The sequence below is a fragment of the Anopheles cruzii genome, chromosome 2, assembly GCF_943734635.1.
Source record: "Anopheles cruzii chromosome 2, idAnoCruzAS_RS32_06, whole genome shotgun sequence".
In the NCBI taxonomy this organism is placed as follows: Eukaryota; Metazoa; Arthropoda; class Insecta; order Diptera; family Culicidae; genus Anopheles; species Anopheles cruzii.
In genome coordinates this window covers 40,995,988-41,023,726 of record NC_069144.1, presented here as the reverse complement: position 1 = coordinate 41,023,726, position 27,739 = coordinate 40,995,988, and the positions used below count along the sequence as shown (strand labels likewise).

The window sequence follows — 27,739 nt, the reverse complement described above, 5'->3', positions numbered from 1 at the left end:
CACGCACATTGCGCGAAGGCTTCTTCCTGGATGGCTCCACTTTTCCAGCGTTTTGGGGAAAACTCGGAAGGAAAATTGATAGTTCTGCAGTGGTACCGTTCTTGACGGACGTTCGTACGGCCAGCTCACCATTCAGAAGACATTATTTAATTGGCTTCTCAGCGAAAAAGCCCCCCAACACGCACCGGTCAAGTGTTGTTTTAGCGTGACACAAGAAACCACGGAGCGCAGGGAGTGAAATTTGCTTGAAGTAAACTCCGTACGACGCATTTGCGCGACGGGCGTATTAATGGCGACCATCAGCAGCATCGCTGTCCTGCAATCGATAAACATTCACGTGATTCATGCGGCGTTGCTGCCAGCCAGTGGCACGAAAGTGGACACCAAATAAACGAAATTGTGAAATGGTTTCAAGGAATCGGCGAATTTTACGTTCCTAGTTGGATTTGGTTGGTTTTCTTTACTTTCCTCCAATCCTTTTCAAGTGTCCAAGTGCAAAAAGAAAGTGAGAGATAGGGAGAAAACCTACACAGAGTGAGAAGGAGATAGAGATCGTGAAGTGAATTTTTTGCAATAAACATAAAAAGGGTGTACTCAGTCTTCTTCTCCGGCACCACCAGACCGGGGACCGGCGGAGGAAACCGGTTCGGGAGAAGCCCGGGTTTGTGCAGACGGTGGTGGTGTGCAGTGTGTGTGTGTGTATGAACCGACCGTGTCCGCCGGCAGTTCCAGCTCCGGACGGTCCCGAGACATTCACCGTCAGCTATGGATGAGTGTCAGCAGCAGCTTGACTTTGAGGAGCTGGAAAAACTGTGCCGATACACGCCGGAGGACTTGTTAACGGACGAAGAGGACGTCGACGGTGGGGACGAAGTGCCAGTAGGTGGCGAAGCGGGTGGAGGAACAGACGCAGGTGGAGGAACCGAGTTGGACGGTGACGGAAGGGGACGCGCAATGGTAAGTTGGGGTGGCATCGATTTGCTCGCCATCCTATCGCGACGATGGCAAGAGATTATGTTGGTTTACGAAGAAATCGATGTTTCCATTGAAGAAGAAAAAAGGTATCCTCTTTCGGCGTTGTTCTTTCCCCCAGAAAGCTCAGAAATAGGCCAACATCCCGAGACGCATTACGTTAGGCATTCACCAATGACAAACATTCCGTTATACAAATCCATGCCTCGTTTACATTTGGCCTTTTACCTCAACGCCTCTGAGGATATTACATTACCAGGGAACCTTGAAGAGAAGGAGAGTCCTTGAGAAAATCACATCCTTCAGAGCCTGTCGTGCTGGCGTGGCTCGATGTTTCGTGGGCCGGCTTTCAGCAACATTACGGCCGCATCACAAACGACGTCGCAAATGGAAAAGGTCCAGGCAAGCGACGGTCAGGACCGTACTACGCATGCTCGGCCCGCCGTTGTTTTGTTTACTTGCGTTCGCAAAGCGATCCCAAGAGCCCATAAATGAGTAACACTCTGAAGTAGGCGAGTGAACACCAATCACTGCCGCTTAGCATAACGATGGCTCGTTTGGCCGCGAAACGGCGAGATTCTAAGTTTTAGAATAGCTAATGTCAAGAGCGAGTCGAGAAAGGTGATAAAACATGGAGGTGAGACCTAGCTGATGGCCATGCCGAGAGGGTTAGCAAAGATTCTGTGAAGATCTCATCTTTCATCTTGACTTTGGACCGCGAGGCGTCTAAATGCCATTTAACGAATAGAAACATAAACCGACACTGTCAAGTTTATGCTACGCTGGTATGCGTGTGCAGGGCAATTTGCTAGCCCCGATAACTCGTTATGACACCGGAGTTCATGAACTTCACTTCGCCGTCGCTCGGACGTTGGCCCCCAGGGTCTGCAGTCACGAGGTATTGGAAAGTTGCATCGTATGCAGCCTAGGTGGTGCATTCTCTTGGCGCTCGGCAAGGCGTTTATGTAGGCACATGACAGCACGTCTGGTGCGTGCTAGGCGCCAGACGGACGCCAGGTCAAAGCCACCCAGTTGGACTCCCACTTTGTGCGATGGTAATTATAGGTTGGCCACTTCTTTTATAGCATTAAATATTCACGGCAAACCCCACGGCTAACGTCTGGAAAACATCGCTGCCGTTCTATGCTGCCAGTAGCCACATCGCAGGAAGCTCACAAACGCGGAATCCATCGATCCTTCGCTTAAACCTGTCACAACCAGTATTGATGCTTAAATGTGGCCCCTCGAAGCGTGTCAAATTCTTTGTAGTTACATAATAATTGGATTTCTTTGCTCAACATTTGTGTCCCGTTCCGGTCGTTTTACGGTCGTTGGGAGGCCGCACCTTTAGCACCGACACGGTCGCTCGTTCCGCTCACTAATCCCTCAGCATTATCGAACGGGCTTTGGGCATGCCGGGCGCATTAATGCGTTTTTCGGTTTCACAAATTGATGGGGCCCTCCGTTGTCACAAAACTCACTTTCGTTTGCCAATTTTTTGCGCCCCGTTCCCAAACTTTACTTTCGTTCGTTCGTCCGCACCGGAACCCTTCGAGAATGGCGGTTCGAAGGCCGGTGAAAGTCATTATTTACCGTAACGTTAACAAATCGAAATACACTTGTGCGAAAGCAGGCACAGTTTCCGAAACAGACGGCATATAATATGCAGATAAATTAATACATCTCGACCACGTCACGCTCGACGATCGATCCGTTGCGGTGTCGGTAATTTTCCGCAGCCCGCAACATGGCCTTAGAGTGTGTGTGTTTAGGAGAAGGTACATATTTACAAAAAAGTCGCCAGTCGACCGGAAGGAAGGCAACGTTCACTTTTAAAACGACCCGGCTGATCCGGGGAGCAAAACCTCGGAATGCCAGTGCCCCGCAGCGAATGGGATGCGCAACCCATTCGTTGGGCGCCCCTGTGAAGGATGTGTCTTTCGCGTTGCCCGGCGATTATTGGCGGTTAATCTTCTTTTCGGAAAACGCGATCCACGGTTCGGTGGTGGTGGTGGTTCGCGTGCTGGATTGGTGGTGCTGGTAGGCCCAGATTTGCCCTGCGTGATAGTGCGCCATCGGAGTTCGTGAGATCGCTCGGCACGAGATAAGTGCGCTCCGTGTACAACATTATGTCTTGGCCGGCTGGTTCGCCGTGTGGCAGGGTGATGTTTTATGCATAACAACAATCGATTTAGAGCGGCGGAGAGCAGCCCAGTGACTTTGCAACCGGCCGCGTGCCAACGGTGCCATCGCGCTGGTGCCGGAGTAATTGAAGCACCGAACCCTATCTCATGCCCGCGCCTAGGCCCAGGGTGCATTAGATGCGCCCCACAGCCCGATGGCTCACGGTGCAAACGAAATGGCAAACGATTTTCTCTCATTTGGCCCGTGATCCTTTTCAACCCCGTTTCGGTGGTGGGTTGCATCGGCATCGGTACCGTAAATAAACGATCCATAAAAATGAAAGGTTAATAACAGGTTAATTCCATTCCATTCCATTCAATTTCCAACCAACCAAGCCCCGATAGGCAAGGCTCAGTGTTCAGGGCTCTGTCGGTCGTTAGGCTGAAGCACAATGCTGCATTATTGCAGCGCGTTGCCACACATAATTGGATAAGTGTAACGAGGATAAACGTGTATCCATTACTTAACAATGTTCCTCCGGCTCCGGCAGATAATCGTTTTCTTTGACGGTTTTCGTTACGCAACCGCCCATCTTGGGGTGCAGCGAAGTCCTTTCCAGCCCGCGTCGGTAAGCGCGCGGAAATTCCGCGAGTCACTGCACCCCTTGGGCTAGGCCGCCTTGGGTCACCTTGCTGGCTTGCGGGATTTGGGTTCAGTTTTTCACCCCAATCGATTTCCAATGCAAATGGACACACAATCCGGGCCAAATAGTTAGACAGTTGGCAAGCATGGATCGCAGGACGAACGAACTTCGGGTTGCTGTGTTGCAGCAACTTTTATGATCATTAGACTGATACGCGGGGCGCAGAACATGACTGGGCTGGCCGGTTGCCAACAAATACAGAATCGATTCACGAAACACAGCAAGTGCGGCCCCTTCGCTGGCACTTTGTCTTCGGTGTGTCAAACCAACGGACCATCTGAGCAAACCAGTGAGAACATAAACACCGTAGCAGACAGAAGAGGCCATAACCGTAACGGTGTGCTCTGCATTGCCGTCGGTGCCGTCTGCGGATCTCGGCAAATAGTTACTCTTCGGGCGTGTGAGTCATTGACAAGTCAACAACATCCAACTGTGTACGGGAATAAAGCATCCGCTGGCAGTCCGTGACCATTTTTCGACACTTGAAACTCAAGCACCGAGCGCTTAGCCTTAACATAAAATTGTAATTGCGAAGAGGGCGCGCTAATGCCACCGCGGTGAATGTGCAATGTACAGAAGATTGCCCATTGTTGGGCATGGTCTTAAATTACTGGTTCCCCGAGAGCAAAATGGTTCCCTTCAAATCGCTCTCCCCGGCAGAGAGGGGGCGGCAGCTCAGCCCGCCCGAAACCTTTCTCCAATTAACAATGTTCATTTTCATTTCATTTTTAACTCACCCGAGGAAGGCCGCGGACAAAAACCCAAGACGCGACACGCAAAACAAAAAAAACCAAAACTCACGATCCATTTCCCTTTGACATGCGCTGCAGCATTTTTCATCGTTCGCTGCTCCACCACCGTCTTTGGCCCCAACATAATTCGAACCCATTTAGCAAAAGCGTTACTTCCTTTTGCTCGCGTTTTTTTGGGACAAAAAAACACGTTCGGCGGGCCGATCACGAGAAGTGGTGGGAAGCGCAGCATAGCCAACATGCTTTCACCGGCACGTTTTACACAAGAATCCGAGGAAAAAATCGATGCCAATATCGTTAAGCCTCAACTAGGGGCTCGATGCGCCCTAATGCTCCAGATCCCATCATTAGGTCCAAAACTCTGCTCGACGTCCACCAGTCAGACTCCAGACAATTGCAATTACTAGCCCCAAAGCGTTCCATTTCCCTTCCCTCGTTCGAGGAGGGGCTGTCCAGTCCCCACCCTGGGCAGAGTTAAGTACTCGGGTACTCGGCCCCAGCATGCCGAAGTCGTGCCGTGTGTCAAAGGCAACATGTACCTGAAATCAAGTTCAAATGTTTGAACCACTTACCATCGGCGAGCATACCATTCGGGGCGAGCATAAACTGTGCGCCTCCTCTCCGCCAATGTGCAACCTTCACAGCGTAAATCGATTATTCGAATTTTTTGGATTGCCTTTCTGAAAACAACTCTCTTTAATGCTGCCCGGGGAATTGGAAATAAATGTAACACGAAAACAGGGAAATTAAGATTGAAAGGTAGAGAATTGGTTTGTTTGACCTGAACACCTTTGGGCGCCACCTCTGGGCATAGGCCTCCCCCAGGTGAGGCTCCATTAGTTTTCTAAAGCCAAACTTTCGTATGCAAACGTACACAAAAAATGGCACCCGTTCGATGGGCTTGAGGTGCCTTCACCACGCAAACTCCGACCTTTTCTGCGAGATGCAACGCTATGTTGGCGTGCTGGCCTTGAAGGGCGGAATGAATCATTTCACCTTTGCACGGGCGCGCGTTTTCATATGCTAGATACTTCCACACCACCAAGTCGTGAATGGCCTAATCGGCATGCAATGCAATGTGTAAAGCGGGAAACTCGCGTGTTGTCAGGTACGTTAATGGAAGTTTACCGTTTTGTTTGTACGATGTCTCTGCCAGGGGATGTAAACATTTCTATGCTTTTTTACAATTATAATATTCTTTTTTTATCAACCTTGTGCTTCAAAAGGTCGGTCTCATTCTGTAGAATTAACAGCAGCATCGTTATTTACATCCATCAACACGTCGAGTTTCGTTCAGAATCAACCACATTTGCTTTCGTGTCCTTTCTTATTTCGATGATCTTATTCACTAGACAAATGAAACGTCGCATAACAGTTTATGAAATGTAGCTTCAACGGTTTTTCTTGAAAGTGGAGACGATACTCCCTTGCTAGAAAAACGATCGAAAGGGTCGCGAACAAGCACCGACTCACATAGCTAATCATGTGAGCGGTGCATTAAAAAACCCGTTATTGGGAAATCCAGATCTGATCCCATCCGATTGTCATCTTTGCACATCCAAGGAGGACACAAACTTCCACCGTGCGGCACTTCGCCCATTTACGAAAGGAGTTGTTTTCCTCGAAAAATATAAAGTTTGATTGGGACACCATGCTATAATAATAACTTACCCAAAAGATGAACGAAATGTGTTTGCAATCCACCTGCAATTACTGTGAATAAAAGCAATTAAAGATTCAAGTATCAAACAAATGCATAAGTGTTGACTTAACGAAAAAAGGCGACCTAAATTCAACCAACACACCTGATGTAAGCCACCGGTCCTCACGTAGGAAGGTCCAAGCAATTTGTGTTTGCGTTTGTAAACAGTGCGCTTGCACGGCTCTTGGCGCGGAACCTTGCCAGCAGTACGGTTGCAGGGCCCCGCCAGTATCGGATGGAAACCACCGCACCACAAGCAACAGGGTCAATCACAGCACAACATCTCTCTTCTGCCCCTCTCGCACAGGGCCAGTCGGAGAGCAAGAAGTCATCCAAGAAGGCGACGGCCGACGGTGGACCGCAGACGAAGGGAACGGCGATGTCTTTCGGCTTCAAGAAGTACAAGGCACACCGACAGGCGACGGGCGGTTCGGTCGACGGTGAACGTGGCGTGGCAACCAGCCCCGACGCGCCAGTTCCGGGAGCGGTGGCCAATCAGATCAAAAAGCTCAACGCCAACGGCAACGGCCCGCTGGCCAATGCGACACTGGAAAGAGAGAAAGCGGAAAGGGACCTCGTCCAGGCGACCGTAATCTCGAACCCGGGTGTCGATGCCGGGTTCAGCGACAAGAACGGTAATACTGGTAAGTGTCGACGACGCGCCGTTGGCCAATCCACGCAAACATCGAACGGTTAGAAGGGTTAGAATTGACCGATATCTGTCGCAGTAGTTGTGTCCACAACGAGCAACGAGGCTGCACTGATCGCTTTGATCAGTGACTCTGCAGCAGTTGATCTGCTGGCACACACGTTTGGCCGCCAAGCACAATCTACCCACAGCTACGTCGGTAGTCCGATGGCGAACGCGTTCCTGTTTGCCCTTTTCGGGTGCACACTCAGTCAAACCCCGATTCTGATCGGTAAGGTCAATCTCACGATCAATCGATCACCGAGAACTCTGTGAAAGCGTGGCGTGATTCTGACAGGTTATGGCCCGTGGCTCGCTTAGGAGCCATTTGGTCCCCAAAAACACCGCTTAATATCTTTCTGTCTCTCTCTCCGGCCCCTGTGACAGGTTTGGCAGATGCCGAGGATCGGTCCAGTAGCACCGGCAGATCGACACCACGGTTGCAGCCGGCCAAGAAGGACAGCCACGGAGCACCGTACCGGAGCAATCGGTTCGGGTTCCGCACCAACAACATCGTCCGGCCCGCGTCCGTCGGTCTGCAGCCGCGGGTGGCTAACGATCTCGACAAAAACTCCAACAATAACAACAACAACAACAACAATGTGCACCCTAACAACAATAACAACAACAACAACGTGTACGTGGTCGCCGACAAGCGCCGCTCGAAGAGTGCCTCTTCGGCGGCATCCGCACGCACAACCTTCGCACCGCTCGCGGCGGCGGCCACCGGAAGTGCAACACCGGGCAGCGGACCCGGCGGTGATGGCCACCCGCTGGCGCTGCACCAGCACGCGTACGGTGGCGGTGCGTTGCAACGCCCGCAGCCGAAATACCAGACACCGAATACAAAAATAGCTCACAGCACGCCGCCGCCTGCTACGGATACGGCGTCCAACGGGCCCGGAGACACTTATCAACCGTCGGTGGCAAAGGGCGAGCATAAAAATACTGCCAGCGGTGGCGGTGGCCAGCCGACGGTGGCCACACCGGCAGCACAACATCAGTACGCACCAGCGAGCGAAGCCGGACAGAGTTCCCCGGTTGCCGGAACGTTGCCGTAAGTACCGATCGGAATGTGCTCCATCGTGCGCCGTGCGATGGTTGTCAACGGCAACGTGTGCGTAGTTTCCAATGGAGATGTAACAACCCTGCCTTAAGGGATTCCTCACTGACTTTGAGGTTAGATGTTTGCTCTCCATTGCGGCTACCTGCGTCACGAGACACACGCATTGCGAAGAAATGGCGATTTATTAATAGCTCCATCGCTTGTTGTCTCATACTCTCGTCTCTCTTTCTCACACACAGGGGCAAACCACCGGCCGGTGCAGTAGCGAAACTAGGCCAGGAAGCGCTGGTGGCCAGCAAGTTTACGCTGCACTCGTCGAGCCTCCCGAAACCACAGTATCCGGTGTCGATCTCGCTGACGGGCAGTGTGCCGCCGATGGGCGCACCCAGCCCCCGGTACACCATGGACACGAAGGGTGCCAAGCACGCGGTCAACGTGAGCCGCAAGGAGTTCGCCACGGCCCCGGTAGCACTCGAGGACACGACGACGGCCACCACCAGCAGCATCCGGATGCCTCGGCAGCGGTACCGCAACCTGGCGATGGTGATGAGCGGCCGGCACAAGTTTGAGGTGCGCGATCTCGAGGCGCTAACGACGGAACCGATCGTACCGCTGCCCCTGCCGGAGCTGCCGAGTGCGTTCGGGAACACGGCAAACCAGCGTACGGCCTCGCTGAGTGGCTTGATCCGCTCGTCCGAGCTGACCGCCAGTGGGCTGGGTGCCGATGGCACCCTGGACATTGACGACATTGACATTAACGATAATCGCTACGAAAGCAACGTCGGCGAGGTCGACCAGGACCAGGATGGGTCGATGGCGGTGGCACGAGACTTGGAGGCGGTCGTCCGCAAAGAGTGCCTCTCGGACGGGGAAAGCCTCGAGGAAGAGAAACTGCGCCGCGACAACAATTCGTCGGAGAAGAGCCTCAAAGGGGCGCTGATTATGGATGACGCGAAGCTAGCCGGTCCCGGACATTCCCGTGTTTCGTGGTGTGACGCTGGTGTGGCGCTCGCTTTGGACGAGAAGAGGGAGGAAAGTCGTGCCCCAGAAAAGGACGTACGCCCGCAACGGGAGCAAGAGGAAGAGGAAGACGTTAGCTCGGTCACCATTACCGCTGGCCACTCGTCGTTCTGTAAGTTTCCGTGTGTCACCAATTTGGCATCCTTGGCTAACCTTCCCGGTCTTGTTTCAGCTTCCTTCTCGGCGCCCGTCCCGATGGACGTGTCGACAAATCTGGACAGTGTCTCGGAGGTCCTGATAAGCTTCACCGACCCAGGCACGGATCCGCTGGCCAGCAGTGAAGCCGCCGATCTGCCGAACCGGATGTACCGTAACGAGCAGGCCAAATTTGCGGCGATGGCTGCCGCCATCAGCGATGTGGTTCTGCTGGACGACGAAACCTCGCCAACCGACAGTCTCGTCAGCAGCTGCTGCACCGACAACTCGGACGATGCCAAAAAGCCACGCGCCACCAAGAAGGAGAGTGCCAGGGACAAGGAGAAGGACATTGACGAAATATCGCCGGAACTGGATGAGCTCACCAGTCCCGTTTCGCCCGGCACCCCGACGCACGCGTCCAACTCGCTGTCGCTGTCCGACGGCGGCCGTGATTTTCTGATCGACGACGAGATCGCCGACCAACCGGGGCTGGTGTTCGACGAAGGTAGCACCCTCGATCTGGGATCGCTCAACCTGAACCTAGCGCCCGATACGCCCATGTCGAAGCACTCCAACAAGCGGCCGGCCACCGGGACGGCCGATCAGTCGGTGACACCCAAGGCAACCCCTCCGGTCCCGAAGCCACGCAAAGTGCTGGCGGAAACCTACGAATCACCGGCCCTGTCGCGTAAATCCACGCGCAGCAACCGGCTGGCGAGAGCCGAATCGTTGGACACCCTGTCACCGTGCGATTCGATCGCCTCCGACGACTTTATGCTGGACTTTGACTGCAACAGCAGCATGGATTCGATCGATAGGTACAGAACGCGTGATCCAGTGATCTGTAGGATCGAGGGAGTAACAAATCCCGTTGCTCTATTCGCAGGGTTGCGCGCTCCAGTGTTGGCGGAAGTGCCACCGGTTTACACTCGCTGGACGGGCTGCAGCTGTGGTCGGAGCTGGAGAACAAGGGTGGCCACATCATTCGCGAGTGGAGCACCCTGCTACGCAGCAGCAACCCGAACAGTTTGACCAACAGCATGAACAACAACAACAATCAGAGCGGCCACAACACCAGCCGGGAAAGCATAACGTGAGTAACGCCTAATACGCCTAACGCTATGTAATGGGTTCATGTCTCGGATAATTCTAACGGATGGTGCGTCTCAGCTATAAAATCGTGTCTTATGGCAGCGATCATGTTCGCCAGGGGATTATTGTTTCTTTCAATGCCATTGTTCTAGAATTGTTCGTGTATTCAAGCATTTTAAGAAGCATTTTTCATTTGTTTACAAAACACAAAATCTCTGCACAGAAATTACCGAGCCTTAATTTGCTTCGCATTCCTTCCGGAGCTGTTTTGCGCTGCTTCTCTTTTGGCTAATTTTCGGTTCAGCAAAATAGTTCCACTACTACGTCCAAATTGGCTTACACCTTACCCTCGGGCACTAATCCGCCTGGGGGCTCACGCCGCGTGGTTGGCTGCTTATTGGGGAAAAGGGATTACCGTCACCTTCATTAGTGTAATTTTGCTCTTTCATGTGCTCCGCCCGAAGCGCTTGGAAGGTGATTACGCCCTTCATGGGGGGAAAAAGACGAAACGATGCTCCACTTGGCGTTGCATTTGCGACCGGAAAGTAACGGAACAGTCACCGTGCAGAGTCTGATGTTGATGGCTCTTCGCTTTGCGTATTCCTGGTAAAGAAGGGGAAAATAAAGCATAATGCTCGGCTCAGCACACCTTCGGCTAATGCTCGGTTCGGAGCTCAAATGGAACCCCCGGAGTGGCAAACACACACCAAAAAAATAATGCGATCCAAGCGTATTCCACAATGAGGTACGCGATGGGCTTTTAGCGGGCGTTCCTAACCGAAGACCGTTTATTGAAATGGTTTAAATCACGATCTGCGGTCGTGTTAATAAAAAAACCCCAACACGGTGTGGAGCATTGAAAGGTTAAAATGCGAACGGAGATTGGCAACAATTAAAAAAATAGTACAAAAAAAAAAATAATAATAATAATAATAATAATAATAATAATTATAATAATAATTGCCGGTGAAACTATGCAATCTGGTAAACAGATGAAATGTACACATTGGGTAAACGGCTGATGTAAACGGTGCATGCATACAGCAGTCGACGAAAGTCGAAGAGAAATAAGCGCTCTGCGCGACTATAGTACACGAGAGTGCTTGGTTAAATTAAATAAAATTAATAAAGTATTAAATTAAAATATTAATATTATATTAATATAATATTAATATTTTATTATTATTATTTTATTATTCTTATTATATTATTAATTATAATAAATATAATTATTAATATTATATAATAATTATATTTATTTTATTCTTTATTATTAATTTCATTGTTAATTACAATTATGGTAATAATTGTTCACGAACCTTATCCTGAGCACAGCACTCCCGGTCCCGGTCGGTCTTGGGGTGGGTTTACTGTCATGCCGTCTGTGCGTAACTAATGGCGCTTCTGATACTCCCCGGCAGCGATTATCGCGATCATGTTTCCATGTTGTTCGCCCGAACGATGCGCCCGAACCAACAACAATGTGTTCTACTCGGTAGGAGGTTCTGCCAGCCTCGGGGTCGGGACGTGTTTACTGTTATGCGACGAACCGGCCAGGAACTTGTTCGTGTAGCGCAGCGTGGAAATGCAGCCGAGGGTCGAGAGATGTATGCGAAAATTTACACCATAAACAAGTGGCTCCCTTCCGAGCTCGGATAAAGCCATCACTGAGAACGGATAAAGGTTCTTAAATACACTTCGGTACCATTCGCTTGTGGCGGCCTTGTAGATAGCTGCTTAGAGCATGGTCCACCCTTTCCCGAGCACGTCGAAAGTCTTGAGTCTTCCCCGAAGGTTGCATGCTAAGTTTATCACCGCACGATCACAGCCCGAAGTTATGTGTTGCAACACTTTGCTGCAAACAAATTCGGCGCTGGGAAAGCAAAACTGCAATGCCAAGAAAATTCCGAGAATACATTATGCAAATGAGCAACACAACAACCGGGAATGGTGTGTTCCGTTCCGGAACTAAAGGGACTCGGACCTCTCGTTCGTTCTCTCGGCCTGATGGTGTCGCCATTTTCAAGGGTGGCTCTTGCAGCAGTAGCAGCCGCAAAACAATGCATGGAACAATCACCTATTGCCCTTGTGCTACTTTCACCACCTTTGACCACAAAGTGGCAGAATTCGATCGGCGGAGTTCGGAAAGCCACCGGGGGGGCCGTAGGGTGGGCCGAGTGGGACGCACACCAACCAGCACCAGAAGCAGACCAGACCTCTCGCATGACTGCCTGCTGCTGCCTTCGTTAACCTTTGGCGCAGTCACCGGCCATATTATAGCCCTCGACCGCTCGCGGCTCGCGAAACTCGCAGCTGATGTGTTGGTGCAGAAGACTCCAGCCCCGTTTGCGGCCGCGGCTTAGGTTCGATGAGGCTTCCTATTGGGCGGGATACGGTTGAACCTTTGCGATTGAAAATAGATATTCCAGCGAAGGACATTCTGGTCCTTTCGGTTTCGAAAAGGAAGCTCGCCAAACCCTCAAGTTCACAATTGGCTTGAGCCATTAGGCGCCCGAGCCAGCACCAACACTCTTGCGCCTCTTGCGCGCCGATCGATCGACGCGCGGCCACGGCAAACTTCGCGGGGCTCAAGTGAGCCACCGCGACACGCGAGAGCTTGCGGTGAGTCACGCTCTCCCTCGCTTGCGTGCTCTCTCTCTCTTTCTGGCCGGTTGTACGCGATGTTCTGCCACCGAACGGGGCGAACCAGCGAACCCTCTCACGCAGTCAGCTTCTATCCACTGCCGGTCGAAGGCAGAGTGTTCAGAAGGCTCCGGAAACGGCTTCGACCGCGGGGCTTAATCGTCCCGCGAGCGAGTCAAGAACGGACGGTGCGCCCCCCACGGTCCGTCCGCAAGTGTCGACAGTGCATTTCTCGTCACCGTGAGTCGATCGGAATGTGCAACGCGCGCGTTGCACAAACGATGCTCTCTACGCACAACGCAAAGGACTTCGAGATGACGATCGTGCGCTCTCGTGACGCTGCTTCTTATGGCGGTAGTGGTGATGGTGATGACGGCAACCGAATGAGGGCAAAGATCGACCTCACGGTCAGCTGTTTCGTTTCGTGACTCTCGCTCTCTCCCTCTCACACATTCTGCATCTACTCAATCTATATCTTGCTCTTTCATTCCCGTATGATCGTTGGCGGTGGGAGCATCTCGTGCGCCTCGTTGGTGAACTTGATGCTCCGTGCCCCTGTGTGTGTGTCAGTCTATTTACGACGAAATTTTGATATGTTGCCATCGTGCAATCATCAACAATCATGTGCATCGGTGCAGGTGGACCACGCTAACCTTGGATTAAAATAAAGTGACCGAACTGTGGAAAGCGAACTTCCCCTAGTCGATCACGATCACGACGCCTAGGGGACCATCGCCTCGGGAATGTTAATAAGGCTTCTGTGGCCACCAAGTGCAGGTTTCGTGTAGTGTTTCTCATTCCAAGTTGTTGCGTTTGTAAAATTGACAAACAATCGGTAGCCAGATCTTGCGAGGCGGAGGTTCTGCGAAGCACACAGGGCCACGCATTGTGCCGGTGCGAGTCTCACAATCGAGCTCAAATATTGTCTTACCTCGAGACACACGAACCCCTGGGACCGCAAACCGCAATGGCTGTCAGTGTTCTGCGTGGCACCAGAAGATGGATCGCGGAGGAAAAGAAATGAAGACGAAAAACTCGTTTCAAGTGTGTTTGGTTTTCTATCTTCTCCTTAACCGCGATCTACCCATTTGCCTTATGCTACAACATATAACCGCACCACCAGCAGCAGCAGCAGTGCATGAAAAGTGAGAATTGAGCAAGCAATCAGCATCACTCGGAGTGTAGGGCTTTTATTTTCGGTTTCATCTTCTGCGCCCGATCGTTGTTGTGTGTGAGTCGGTGGTAACAGCCAGTCAAGCGGAGCAGCATTGCGGTGAAGCAGTGAAGTGAAGCAGTTTCGATTGGTTCGATTGGGGGACCCGCAGATCTTCACGGTGGTTGTCGGTCCTTCGGATCCGGCAGATCCTAACGTTTGGAGTGATCGGAGCCAACGGCCAAAGCGTGATCGTGCCGACGCCACATCACGACGATGAAAGATTGTGAAACGTCCATCGAGACGGCGACGGCGCCGGCAGCGAGCAGTGCTGGCGTTCTGCTGGAGAAATCCAGCCCACCGAACAATGGGTAAATCATCGTTTCCTATTGGGCTACCCTCTTGGGAACCGTCTCTGGGGCGTCTCTAGGGCCTATCCATTCTATTCAAATTTCACCACAAATGCCCTGCACGGTTTAGACCCCACCCGGATGGTCTGATTTCTGGGCCTGGCGTGCCTCGGTTATCGTTTGGACGTTTGAGCCACACGTGAGCCACGTTCTTTCGTTTCGCGTTGTTTTGGGGCATAAATTACGGAAGGGAGAAATAGCCCCACACAGTGCAATCTCGTTAAAAGGGGGTTTAAAAAATGGAAGGAAGTCGTCGTGGAAAGGAAATCCCAAACCGATGCACGCTAAACGCGGTGGAAAGTTTTGCCACCGTTTTTTCGCACCGATCTATGCTGATCGCGCCAAAGACGCGGATGGTTTATGCAAAGGGAGAAATCAGCTAGGAATTTACAAACGGAACTGGAGCGTTCATCACAAGCCGGCAGCCCAGAAGCCCGCCCATTGCTGATTAGTAGATGATGATTGAACTACATTTTAGTAAGGACTGACAGGGTGTCGATTACTTTCGGTGAGGCGAAACAACCTTCGATCGGTGATCGGCGGGCACTAATCAGTCCCGCTGACTATAAACAACCAGCTGTTGACTGGCGATCGTTTAAATAAACCGAGTCGCCGACTGAAGATCAGCGTCCTGTCACGATCACGATCACGCACTTAGCCTCGACACACGGCATGTGCTATTTGTTGTGGCTGCAGTGTGATCGCGCGTGTAATTAGTGTGTCGCTATTAGGCTACAAAACATCCTCAGCTTGACGAGTGGACTCCAACGAACCGACCGAACCACAATCTTCCTTTTTCAATTTCAATTGTCTAATCGTTCGATCGATCGATCGATCAAATTTCCGACTAAAAACCGGCATAAGAAATGTTACTGATAAATAATTCATAATGATTCGTCGTCGATTGCCAGTCCAACGACGGTGTTCATCCGTTCGTTCGACATTCATCGTACCGCATAAATCAGCAAACATTCTAATGAACGAACGTTTTATTTCCAAAATTCATATTTGCGGTGTCGGCTACTACTGAATACTTATTGAGCAGTCGAAGGGAGTTGCGACACATGCGTGGTCAAATAACCTGATCAAAGATTTCCATCAAAGGAAGGTTGCCACGAAGGCCGCAGCACCTTCAGTGGGCTTGACCGTGGCGGTCGCAATGCGACAGACATCCGTTTCCGGTACCATAAAGACGCCTGTGTTATGGTATGCCACGTCCAAGTGGTGTCCTTGCCCACTAAACTCAAAAAACGCAACCGACGAAGAGCTCGAAGATACTTGACTCGAAAGCTGTCTACTAAGGGACTTTTTGGCCGGAGTACTTTTATCTGACGGTGATCGCGTCCGTTTCCATTTCTTCTCTCGGTATTTGTGTTTTTTCTAACGAAAAAGTGAGTCACACAATCTCTAAACCTCTCTCTCTCGGAATGATGTTCAACTGCTAGGGCCGTAAGTCTCAGCCGCGTCTACCAAGATTCGCTGCTCGTTTACAGCGCCTTCGTCTTGCATTGGCCAACGGAACGGAGCTAGTTAGTGGCGCTCAGTTTGCATTAAAATTAGCGAACCAAAGCGAATGGTTAAATAATCGATAAGCTTTCGCGAGCGCGCGAATGAAATTACTTTCCTCCGACCCGAACCAGATGATGAGCGGCGGTTTTAAGTCGATTATTTTGGCAACAATTTGCCAGTGGTCAAAACGAAAGAAAGGAGTGCTAACAGAGCGCGGCGCACCATCACCAGGCGAAAACTCCGGAAGGCTCCGGTGTTCACCGGCGGATGATTCAACACCGCGCGAAACCGGCGTCCGGACCGCACTGACCTAGGCCAATTGATTGGATGATGATTTCTACCGAGCGGAAGCTGCAGCTGCCGGGGAACCCAAAGACGTGTTTCTGTGTGATTTTTGCATCATAATCGCGAATCGCCAGTCAGTCCCGTGGTGCGATAACGCCACGGAACATGCTGCTTTCTGTGATAATGATTATTGATTAAATGCAAAATGAGCGTCGTTTTTTTCGGTATCCCTCACACATCTTGAAGCTTTCTGCGCCCGCCAGTTCGGTAATACATTTAATTCCGTTCCAGCTACCAGCGCAGCCCACCGAAGCGGGGGGGGCCTGGTTAGAGATGGCGGCCCCCGTGTGTCTTTGGGTGTGGGCCGGAAAAGTGTACGTGATATAATTTCACGAATCGATTACCGAAGCGATTCCGCTCGGTGAGTGGAAAATTCCGCCGCCACCTACACATCCTCGGTGGGTGGTGGGCGTGTTTTGGGAAGGTGATTTTTCGAAATCATTAGCTCTACCACTCACTTTTCATTCGCATTAACTTATATCGCCGTCAAGCGATCGTCAGAGGGCGCGTTTTCTTCCGATGCGGAAGAAGGTGCCGAAGCTCAAAAATGGGTCCCTTTACTGGCCCCAATTTAAACTAATTGAAATGCTTCGGCTAAACGCGGCCACGCATTATCTGAAAGCTATCCGTGATTATTTCCTTCCGTGGGCTGACGATGGATCTGTTTTATTCGAATATTCATGAGTTACATCAATCGCGGCGATCGCTGTTGTGTTTGGTTGGACAGCATGAACAATAATAATTAGGAAACGAACGACGCCCTTCTAAATAAATAAGCACACACACACACATGCCGGGGAACGGCGTGATGTAATAGAAAAATAAACACTCATCGAAAAATAAACAAGGTTTGCGCGAACACTCCTAGCGTGCGCAAATATTTGTCAAATTTATTATGGCGAAAAGACGCGTGCTGTAGTTGAGTAAACATAAATTCAGCTCATGAATGTCTTTTTGGTGACTGTGGTTTTTCAAACATTTTTACGAGCGACAGCTCACCGACTCGCAGCGTATTGAGTGAACCGAGCGAACGGTGATGACCAACGGGCCCCCCCCCCCGGCCATATCCAGTTCCTAATTGACTTCCTGTTGAGCGATTCGCACCGCTCCGCTCTGCTCAGAAGTCTCAGAATTTGAAACGCTTGTTCTAAAACCGATCGATGGGGGCAGCACCCGTTTGCCGGGGGAATGTAAAATGAGACATCTCGCGTCCGCTGACAAATGAGCGTCTTTGCAACGGTGCCGACGGTAAAAAAGATTCACGATCGTTGTTACGGAAAACAAAACAATCGTTCCCAGTGCTCACGATACACCGGTCGCCGCTAGGAGACAGAATGGATCCTAACAAATGTGGCCAATTGATAAAAATAACATTTGGGGAAAAATCCCGATTCTCATCACTCACCACGGGCAACTTAAATCTAATCCTCCTAGGGGGGCCTCCACCCAAAGAAAAAAAACGGAATGCAAATAGAAAACTCGATCGGCCCACCGATCGGTCCGCTTCACAGGTGATGTGGACTCAATTAATCCAATTTCCTGGCACGGCACGGGAAGCGAAAGCCCCGGCGGGACACACGCAGGGGGGTAATTACAAGCTTTTATCGGCACGCCGATAAGCGCACGCGAGCATTCCCTTTTCTTCCTTTCGAAAGTGGAAATCGAACTTGGAGCACGCCCGCTAGGCGCTATCGATGATGCTGTGCCGAATATGCGTGGTGCGTTTAGAAACGATCGGTGTGCCGCTCGCGATCGGTAGCACCGAGGGCTCGAAGAAGAGAAAAAGCATAAAAATATGGTCACGCTCGAGTGTATCGCAATTTTTAGCTTGATCTCGTTATTTACGTGTTGCCGCTTGGTGCCGTTTTTCCCTTTGGTCGTTGCCGGACCATTTCGCTTTCATCGCAAAGTTTCTCCATTCCAGTTTTCTGTTGCTTCCAATTCGGTCCTCCGGAAGGAAATTAGGAAAATTAAGGAAAAACAAAGCTCTTTCCAACAAAAACAACTTCCAGGATGGGAGCCGGTGGCGCACTCGACCCCGACTGGCGACTGATTGCTCAATAAACGTGTGCCCGCTAAAGACGGCAATCAGCGTTACAACCGCAGGTGCACATTACGCAAAGCAAAGTGCAAGAAAAAAAGCCAATGGTATGGCCAATGATGATAGGGCCTCATAACACATGTGGCAGGCGGGCGCGTCCTGGCCGACCGACCGACCGAAAGCGGAACATGTGGACGCTGGGTGACATCATCATCCTTCTCGCGGCCGGGACGGCTTTTCCGAGCGAAAATTCACGCTCTACCACCCACCGGTGGGTGGTAACGCGGACTGGCGGAGCGGCTGCGGCCAACGGTGCGTGCAGCATAACCGCATGCATCCGCCCATTCCTTTTCGCACCAATTCTGATGATGACGGAGTGCGCCGTGGCGAGTCAATAGTGGATCACAACACACGGCTGGCGGCGGCTGGAAGTGACAACTCTTCGGTGAGGTACACTACCACCACACGGACCCCGGCCACCGGGTGGTTACGCGCCGATCCGCCGTCGTCGGGTGGGGGTCTTATCAAACGCGATTCGCCGCGGATGCGCTCCACCGCATCCATATCACTCGCGCTCTCTCTCACACACTGACTGACTCTCTCTCGTTTCTGCCCAAGAAAAAAGCCACACTTTGCCGATATCGTTCGGTGGGCTCTTCAGCCGTGCCGTGTTGTGTCTGGTGCTGCCACGCGGAGTAAGCGAAATTCGAAACACATCCACTCGTCAATGGGCCCGACAATGTGGCCAGAGGCAGCAACACCCGTGGCACGCGAGCGAGAGAGCGATAGAGCGAAGAGGAAAAAGGTTCGGAAAAAACGCGGGGAAACCCGCTCATTGCGCTTGCGGTTTTCCTTTCCGCGAGGCGCTCTCAGTACGCAACCAGCGCCAGACGACTGCGAAAGGCACGACGAGGCGAGTGTTGCTCCAGTGTGGGGTTGTGTGTGTGTATGTGTTTGTGGGCCACACCACCCACCCGTTCTATTGTTTACTTTCACGGGCGCCCGAGAACGCCCGAGGTACCTCGAGGTCCCTGAGAGTGCTGCGTGCCAAATCTGTGTCCAAAGAGCGGCAGTGAAATCTCCGACAACTCTCGCTCGACGTCGTGAGTGGCGAAGGTCCGAGGAAAACTGTTTTCCCCACCCGAGGCCAGTCAGTTTCGTCCTGTTGATATCGACCGCCACGCTGCGACCGCGCAGCTCGCTCGCAGCGATGCACTTTCGACCATCTGCCCAACAGAGTCTACGGTCAGCATCTGACTAGTTCCGCGTTCCGGTACGAAATGTGTGCTGTGATAACAGTGATAACCTCCCTAGCCCGGCCACCAGCCGGCCACGCCAGATTCCCGAAAGACCTGGGAGCGGAAATCGATATCACATCCCGTTAGAGGCCCGTTCCGCGTCTTATCTTCCACGTGCGGTGCGATTTCAAAATCGATATGATCAGCAACAGCACATTGCTGCTGTGACGCGTTGTGACCACACGGCGGTACCTAGTGATAAGCGTGGCGCCAACGCAACAGTTTGTGGTCGATGCTTCCTGTAACTCCTAGGAAGCTTTCCGTTGTTGAAGTTACGGTTCGATTAGTGTGCCTTACCGTCGTCGAGACCGGAAATGCAGCCCACCGACGGGACGATCGGGGCCCGGCGGGTTAAGACCGATCTGCACACGTCGGAAAACCTGTACGTCCACTCGGTTGGCCGTTCGCGATCGAACTCACCGATGCATGCCGTCGGACAGCTGACCATCCGGTACGGGCACCGGAAAGCCGCCAGTGAGCCGAAAGGAATCCCTGGGGGCCCTGTTCCGACGGCATCCTCTTTATCGTCATCATCCACCACCACCACCACGTACCTGAGTGTGCCCGGTGGCCGTTCGGTCGCCCCGCACCAGAGTCCGTATCGGGCAAGGAGCAGCAGTAGTAGCGCCAGTGCCCCACGACCCGTTTCTGCTGGCGGAGTTCCACAGCAGCAGCGAGTTCTTCCGTGCGGCTCTAGCGCTAGTGGTGGCCACAGTAGACTGAGTCCTAGTCCTTCGCGGACCAACGAGCCACCAACGGGGTCGGGTGGCGGGGTCGTAAATAGGTTATTATTGATTTTATGACACCTCACCTCGCCCGGCGGGTTCCGCTTGTGTTCCAGTTCGCGACCAGCCTTTCTACGCGCTGTTCCTCATAACCGACGTTCTCCTTCTTCCACAGATCGCAACTTCCGGCCCGGGCGCGATTGCTGACGAGGCGCCTCCAGAATAATGCGACCCCCACGAACGGTTCCGAGAGTCCGCGCTCGATGGACAGCTTGCCGCGGCGGACGACGTTCTCGGGCGCGTACAAAACGGCCACCCTGAGCCAGTTCCACAACCTGGCCAACAACAACAATGGCCAGCTGCTGACGGACTCCGCTTCGACGGCCACCAACTCCGCGGAAGATCTCACCCTGCTCGACAAGTCGCTGCGCAACTCCATGCTCCAGGATGTGGTGCACTTCAAGAAGCAGCTGGTGCGACTACGTCGGATACTGCAAGAGGTAACGTCCCCCCCGCCGGGTGGCATCGGTCGTCCACTGATCTAAAATTGCATGAGTGACAGCACATAGCGCCCAGAATTGATTTGCTACGCACTACGACCGCATGTGTTTGATAGGTTTTTAGGTTATTTTCGTAGAGTTACTTCACACCGACGGTGCGCCACTGGGTGACGATTGACCGGGATATTCCTCTGTAGCTAATGTGGCATCATCTCGTCGTAGCTTTAGCCCATTTCATCCCACCTTGCCGCCGCGGATTGTTATGCTTGTTTACATGTTTGCTACTTTTTTGTTGTCGCTTACCGCGTCTCTGTGTGTATAACTCTTAATTTCTTTGTTTCCTTTTCTTTCTTTCTTTCTTTTCTTTTATATGTTATGTGCCCGTAAATGTGTGTGTATGTGTATGTGTACCCGTCGATGTTGCTCACATATTTTCTTCATCCCGACCGCGATCGATCGATCGATCGCGAAACCCTCTATCCGGTGGGGTGCGGTGGGGTGCTGCGGTCTCGCTCTCTCCGTGTTGCCCTCCGTGGTGTGCCGTGGTCCTGCACTCCAATCCACCATTCCCATTCCGACGCACAAATGTCCATCCCCGCGACCCGAACCGCTGCGACACTGCAAACTACTCGGCGGCCCACTCAATCCAAATCGACCAAACATTGCGGCCAAACAGGATGAAGAAAATTTGATGATGGTAGGTTTATGATGTTTTACTTGCGGTTAACAGCCGCGCCTAGCTCGGTTCTTGGGGTAGGAGTCTGTAAGTGTAGCGTATGTAGCGGGAAAGGATTCCAGAAGTGGCTGTGGCGCCAATTGCATGTCTCGGAAGGGTCCCCGTAGTAGTGTAACGGGTGGTTGGTCCACTACCAATCATATAACTCCATCTTTCACTCACTCTGTCTCACTATCTCTCTCTTTCTCCCGCTCGATTGTGGCCACTTGTACTCGGCGTACTTTAGACCGACACTCTCAACCCATTTGAAAATAACAATGGGCAATTCTTCACGACGGCAGCAGCGGCCGCCGTAGCGGCAAGCAACAACAGCAGCCTCAGCTCGGCCACCGGCCAGGAACCGGACAGCAACAGGCAGCAGCTCCAGGAGAACGTGCTGGTCCGCGAGTCCAGCGTGGCCGCCCTGGCCCTGCTCGAGGACCAACGGCAGGAACTGGCGGATCTCAGAAGACAGGTGGTTTACCTTCAGGTATTTGCACGTTCATTTCCCGTTCATTCCTCTCTCTCTCTCTTTCTCTCTCTCTCTCTGTCTCCACTCTAATGTTCCTGTTGCGCCGGAAGTTGCGAAACCGGAAGCGCGAAAGCGAGTTGCTCCTTTCCTCTCTCGAGAGAAAGTGTTCTCGCTCCAGTTTGGGAGTTTCTTGTGTTGACTTGGTTTTTAGTTGTTTTTTCTCCCCGTAGCCAGTAGTAGATGCCAGAGCTAGAGCCGCGCATCCGGGACTTTGCTGGACGCTGCTGTTGTTGTGCATATTTTATATCGCTCTTTGTTTTCGCCTAAGCTCGCATTCGAACGACAGCGCCAAATATAGGAGAGGGAGACCCGATCTGGTAGCGAATCCTTGGCGAGTCACCAAAGTGGTGTCCGAACCGGCATTCTAAATTCGTCCTATCGCTTTCCCCATTCCTTTGAGCTGTCCTATCTCTATTGCTCGCGGTAGTTGTTGGTGCTTTCCCAGCCCTTTGCAAGCGCTCCTCCAACTTTCTGCTGTCCATAACAGGCTTTCGGTGTTGTAAACCTATTCGATGTGCGTGGCCAGCATTCGGCTTTGATTTTATGTGAACCAAAATTTTGAATTGAAGCTCACGCAAAGGCTGTCACAGTTACGCTCTCTATCTCTCTGTCTCTTGCTGAAACTTATCAAAATGGACATCATTTCCACACGTACGCCCGCGCACGTCACAGACTTGCTGTGGCCGACGTTTTGAAATAGAAAAGGTGTCCATCGTGCGGTGTGGGAGAACAACCCTCAAGTAGAACCCAGTTTTGCGTTCGCTTTAGGCTTTTACTAGACTTACTTCTACCGGATCTAATTAAAGTCAACAAAGTACTGGCTAATCAACTTGTTTGTCTTGTTTATCCCGCAACTGACCCGCGCGCAGGGTGAGCTGACGACGAAAGATCGCACCATTCGGCAGCAGCAGAACGTGATCGAGAAGCTGGAGGCCGATCGGGAAAAACAGCAGCACGATGGCTCGGTTACGAGTGGCGGTGGCTCACCGGCGACGTCAGACGTCACCGGCTGCGTGGCCGACACTTCCGGCGGTGACATAAACCACGCCGAGACCATCAGCACCGCAACGCAGACTGAAAGAGTAGGTATTCTGCGTCGGGTCGTTAATAATTTCCACACGACGAGGAAACGTCCCGACCATGTTCTGTGGTAAATCTAATTTACGTTCTACAACCTTTCACTCTCTCTTTCTGTGTGTCCTGCTCGTTCCAGTTGAGGCCCGTTTCCTTTGGCGGACAGGAAGGATTAGGAAGGTAATTATGGTTCCGTTCCGTTCCTCGGGCCACCTTTCTGGGTGTTCTGTATTGATTTTGTCCCCTGATTTCCTTTCGCTTCATTTTCATTTATTTTCACTCGATTGTTGGGCTTCGGGTTTTTCTAAACATGCTTTCCGTTTATTTTACTTTTTTTCTCTGTCTCGTCCAAACCTCGTTGGTGGCTTCCTTCGGCCACAAGTAGGGCCTTCTTGCGCCGCTTGTCACGCCGCTCACTGTTTGTGGCCGACTTTTTGCCCCTCACCCATGGTACGGTCGCTTTCGAGGTGGCCCTCGTCTCCCGGTTCGCTTCCCGCTGCTCGCTGGTCACGGCCCGTGTGGTGGTTGCTGGCGCACAACTTTTGACGCTAATCCGCGATTTGTTTAAACGATTGCTAACACTACTAACTCCCAGGGTCCGCTCTTCGGGGGGCCCACTGCTGGTGGTGCCATCATCATCCCGCCCCGTTTGGGTGCGATCGGCAATTGCGAAACTCTATTCCCTTCTTTATCAGTTTGTTGCCCTATTTTCCACCCGAAAGCCAGAGTTTCCCAACATATCGGTATAAGTTGAACCTTGGTACTGTAGCTAGATCTTGAGTTCCCTTTAGTGCTCAACCATTTTCAGTTCACCTTTCGCATGCCGGACACTGCCACATTGATCAGCAATCTCATGAAGTCTTTTCTTCTTTCTCCTTTCTTTCACGACATGCCTCACACACACACCCCGTGGCTAACATCAATAATCGAATGGGAAATCGTAACATCTTATATCCAATATTAACAATTCCCTCATCACTTTCCATTGTCGCGGCCTCGAATGTGTTCAATGTCACTCCCAACTATACCCAACATCCGTAATCACTCACCATACGTGCTGTGCTTAACCTTTCCACCTAATCATCCTTTGGCTCACGTGCGAACTTCATTAATACACACATCACATTGGTTCCGGGATTCGGGTTCATGTCCCTCGCTCCCCTACACTTTGGGGATTCCATTGATTCCTTCCTGACCCGGCAAATCTCCCGGTACCTCAACTCTACCGAAACTGAACTGACCAAAACACCAGGCTGCCGCTGGGACAGGTACTGCTTTGTGATATAGTTCTAGCGCTCTGCATGCTGTGTGCAATCAATCTCCTCTGTGTGCTGCATCTCGTGCACAGCCGGATGGACACTTGTCCTACGGCCCGGCCCGATCCGGTTCCCCGGATGCCGTAGGGCCAGTGTTCGCCCGGTGGCGGATTTTAACGCTCTATTAAAGTTCCTTCATGTTTTGATGAGCCGAATCTTTTCATACAAAGAACAAACGTATTTATATTCCCTGTTTTTTCATGCCTAACCCGAGCAGTTAAATAAGGTAAAGCAATGTCCCCGTAAGCTCACATCATGCCGCTAATTCATGCATCGTCAAGAATCATCCGCCAAGGAATCGAAATTGGTGCCAGAAACTAACAACTTAACCTTACTAACATTTGTCAAGCCGTTTAATGACATTAAGCTGATTGTGTTTTCGGAAGGAGTCGATTGGACCACTGCCATTCATTGAGAAACCATTCATTGCTAAGCCCCATTCTCTCGGTCCATGTTCTGGGTTCCTGGTAACAGATCTCAATTCTCTGGGGGATTGGCCTTATGAGTTTACACTCTTAGATCTGTTATCGGGAATCTTATTTATATTCTTTGCCACGTTTTCAATCAAAAGTAAAACTCTATTTCGCCCATCTGTTGCAGTCGCAATGAACAACATCTAGCGACGCCTAAGAACGGACTTCGCACCCCGGTCGGCGCTTCCAACAATAGCCCCAGTACTCCCCAGCAGCACCCGGCTAACGGTGCTCCAACAACATCCCAACAACATCCGGTACCCCGTTCTGCACCCAACAAAACCCAGATCTCGTCCGTCTACACGCAGTTATCGTCCACCGTAAGGCACAGCATCGCCGGGGGCAGTGCGCCAACGACCCCTACAGCGGCCGGTGGCCACCCCACAGCCCTACGCAGAACATCGCTGGGCTCGAGCCACAACCTAAGCTCGGCAGCTCTCGGCAGCATCCCCGCCACCGGAAGCAAATCCGTTCGAACCACGCACATTGGCACGCTGGCCGTGACGGGTCGGCAGCACACCACCGGCGACCGGATACCGGTTTCGAGGCTCCAGAAGCTGCTGCCCTCCCCGAGTCGAACACCGGGCACCGTAGCACCGGCAACACCACCCCCGGTCATCCACAAAAGAACACCGAGCATCATCAAGCCTCCGTCCTCGTTCGGAACCGCTCTACTATCGCCGGCCACCGATGGTCAAGCGGCGGTCGGGAAGGCAAAATCAGCTCCCGTTACTCCCGTCATTTCCAGTGGCAAACTTCTGACGGCTCCGGCTACCGGCGGCAGCGGAGGCAGCGGCAGCGTGCTCTCGTCGAGTGACGCCGGCTTCTCGTCCGGCTCGGGTGAGAACGAAAGCAGCGGCAAGGATACTTCGGACGAGGGCGAATCACCGCCGATCGTCCACGGGAAGCTACTGAGCGGTCTCAAACTACTTCCGGCCGCTGCCGGCGGAAGCCCAACGGTGGCGAGTGGCTGTGGCGATGGCGCTTCCAGCCCAATTGGTGGACCCACGAGCAAAGTTAATGGAATAGTTGGCCACTAGCAAACGGGGAGGGCTTAGTTCCGTGTCTCCGTTCCCAGGTATTAGCGCCGTTCGCTCGTTTCTTAGAGGGACACGATGGCAATGGGGTCTTTAGGTTGATAGTAGTGATTAGGTACATGTCCCCCCTTTGGTACGGTGACATTTTTTAAGAGGCTCTAGATGGAATGAAACGAAGATGTCACCGGGCACGGGAAAGTTATTTTATGTATTGTTGCAATAGTTTCTAGACTCCCGGGTGCGAGATGAGAAGCGAGTTCGTAAAATATAGCGCTCAACCCTCGCTTAAAGGCGCCCTGGAGAAAAATCCTGGAGCGCAAAACAACGCCGTGATCTTACGTTGTTCGAAGTATTCTCTTAGCAAACGCCAAACCATGTTGTTTCTTCGTTTTAAATCCCATTTTCCAGTTCGTTTTATACACGTTGTGCAATCGAAATCGCTCCGTTCCCTTCGCAAGCAACCAAACAGTAACTGTTGATATACACATTTAAAAATGATTGAAAAAATGAGGTTCGAAAACCATACAACAGAAAACGAAACGACATGATCTATGGAAAGGAAAATATATAAAATTCATAAAATACAACCAAATGTGATCGAACTGTGTAACCCAATATTTGTACAATTATTAAAGGAACTGCAAACTTGTAAATCATAGATCGGCAATACTCGCTTACTGCTGCTAGCGACCCCGCAACAATAGCACAAACAGGAACGGTCAGCACGTACGGGAACAGGGGACGCTAACATTTGCATTTATCATGTACCTTTTACCTCTTTTCTCCCAAATCTTATGGAGGGACAGCTAGGGGCAAAGCAGAAAGGATGAATTTGGTGCTTATAGTTTTGTATAGTTTTGCATAAAACTAGATCGCAGTCAGATCAGGGGTGAACATACCATGATCGGCATGATGGAAACTGAAATTGAAACTTTTCTTGCCCTTCTCTGCCGTCAGTATTGAAACACCTTTTTACGCTGCTTCTGTAGATTTTACAGTTTGTTCCTTACTGTTCCTTACACATTGATCGGGCGGAATCGGGCAAAATTGACGAATTTAATTGGACAACTCCAAAAGAAAGTAGAAAATTACCTAGAAAAGTAGCCACAAACCTTGCTCGCCGTCCCTTCGTTGGTTTGTGTAATTGGCGATACCTTCAGTCGGTTTTAATCTATGGTAACCAAATTGTATTTTTATTGCTAGCAATTGATAGAAACGTTACAAACGCTGCTGACTCGTCGCTTGGGTTGTCATTAAGAAGAGATTATTTAAATGGAATCTGAATCAATTCAAAATGTTATGCAATTTTCGAAATATTCATTAAATCCTATGTAACAGATGTGATGGTTAAAAAATAGACAAATGTATAGAGGATGAGGTATGGAAAACACGCGGTAATAACTACATTTTTGGTCAAATAATTAAACCATCTATAAACCAAACTGCATAAATTCGCTACAGCCGATCGTACACTCTTGACATTTTTGGACTAAATAACTTTATCGTAATATGCAATACACACACACATTTATGAGTACCATAGAAACCGGTGCAAAACTAACAGGACACGGCAAGTTAATCATACCTGGCTTCCATGTGGAAAATCTGAACTGAACGGGAAACAATCGCGAAGGCACGTTGTGTGGCGTTTTGTGAAGCTATTAAACAGCAAAAGTATTTATGTAATAAATCAATAAACAGCAACCATTTT

General features: G+C 51.3%; 1 protein-coding gene across 1 annotated transcript; it reads left to right on the top strand.

Moving 5' to 3' along the window:
* Nucleotides 1-765: 765 nt before the first annotated feature.
* On the top strand, nucleotides 766-27,725 carry LOC128268451 (uncharacterized). The gene is made up of 12 exons (XM_053005550.1): nucleotides 766-957; nucleotides 6,561-6,897; nucleotides 7,329-7,998; nucleotides 8,247-9,139; nucleotides 9,200-9,983; nucleotides 10,052-10,258; nucleotides 20,557-20,881; nucleotides 21,558-21,578; nucleotides 21,844-22,086; nucleotides 22,998-23,210; nucleotides 23,342-23,382; nucleotides 25,119-27,725. Exons 1-12 carry the CDS (start codon nucleotides 766-768, stop codon nucleotides 26,029-26,031), a joined length of 4,839 nt encoding a protein of 1,612 aa, XP_052861510.1. The 3' UTR covers nucleotides 26,032-27,725.
* The last annotated feature ends 14 nt before the right edge of the window (nucleotides 27,726-27,739 follow it).

Coding starts and splice junctions, on each gene's coding strand:
- LOC128268451 (XM_053005550.1), top strand. CDS start 766: ATGGATGAGTGTCAGCAGCAGCTTGACTTTGAGGAGCTGGAAAAACTG. Junction 21,579..21,843: donor ATGAAGAAAATTTGATGATG/GTAGGTTTATGA, acceptor GGCGTACTTTAG/ACCGACACTCTCAACCCATT. Junction 22,087..22,997: donor GACAGGTGGTTTACCTTCAG/GTATTTGCACGT, acceptor ACCCGCGCGCAG/GGTGAGCTGACGACGAAAGA.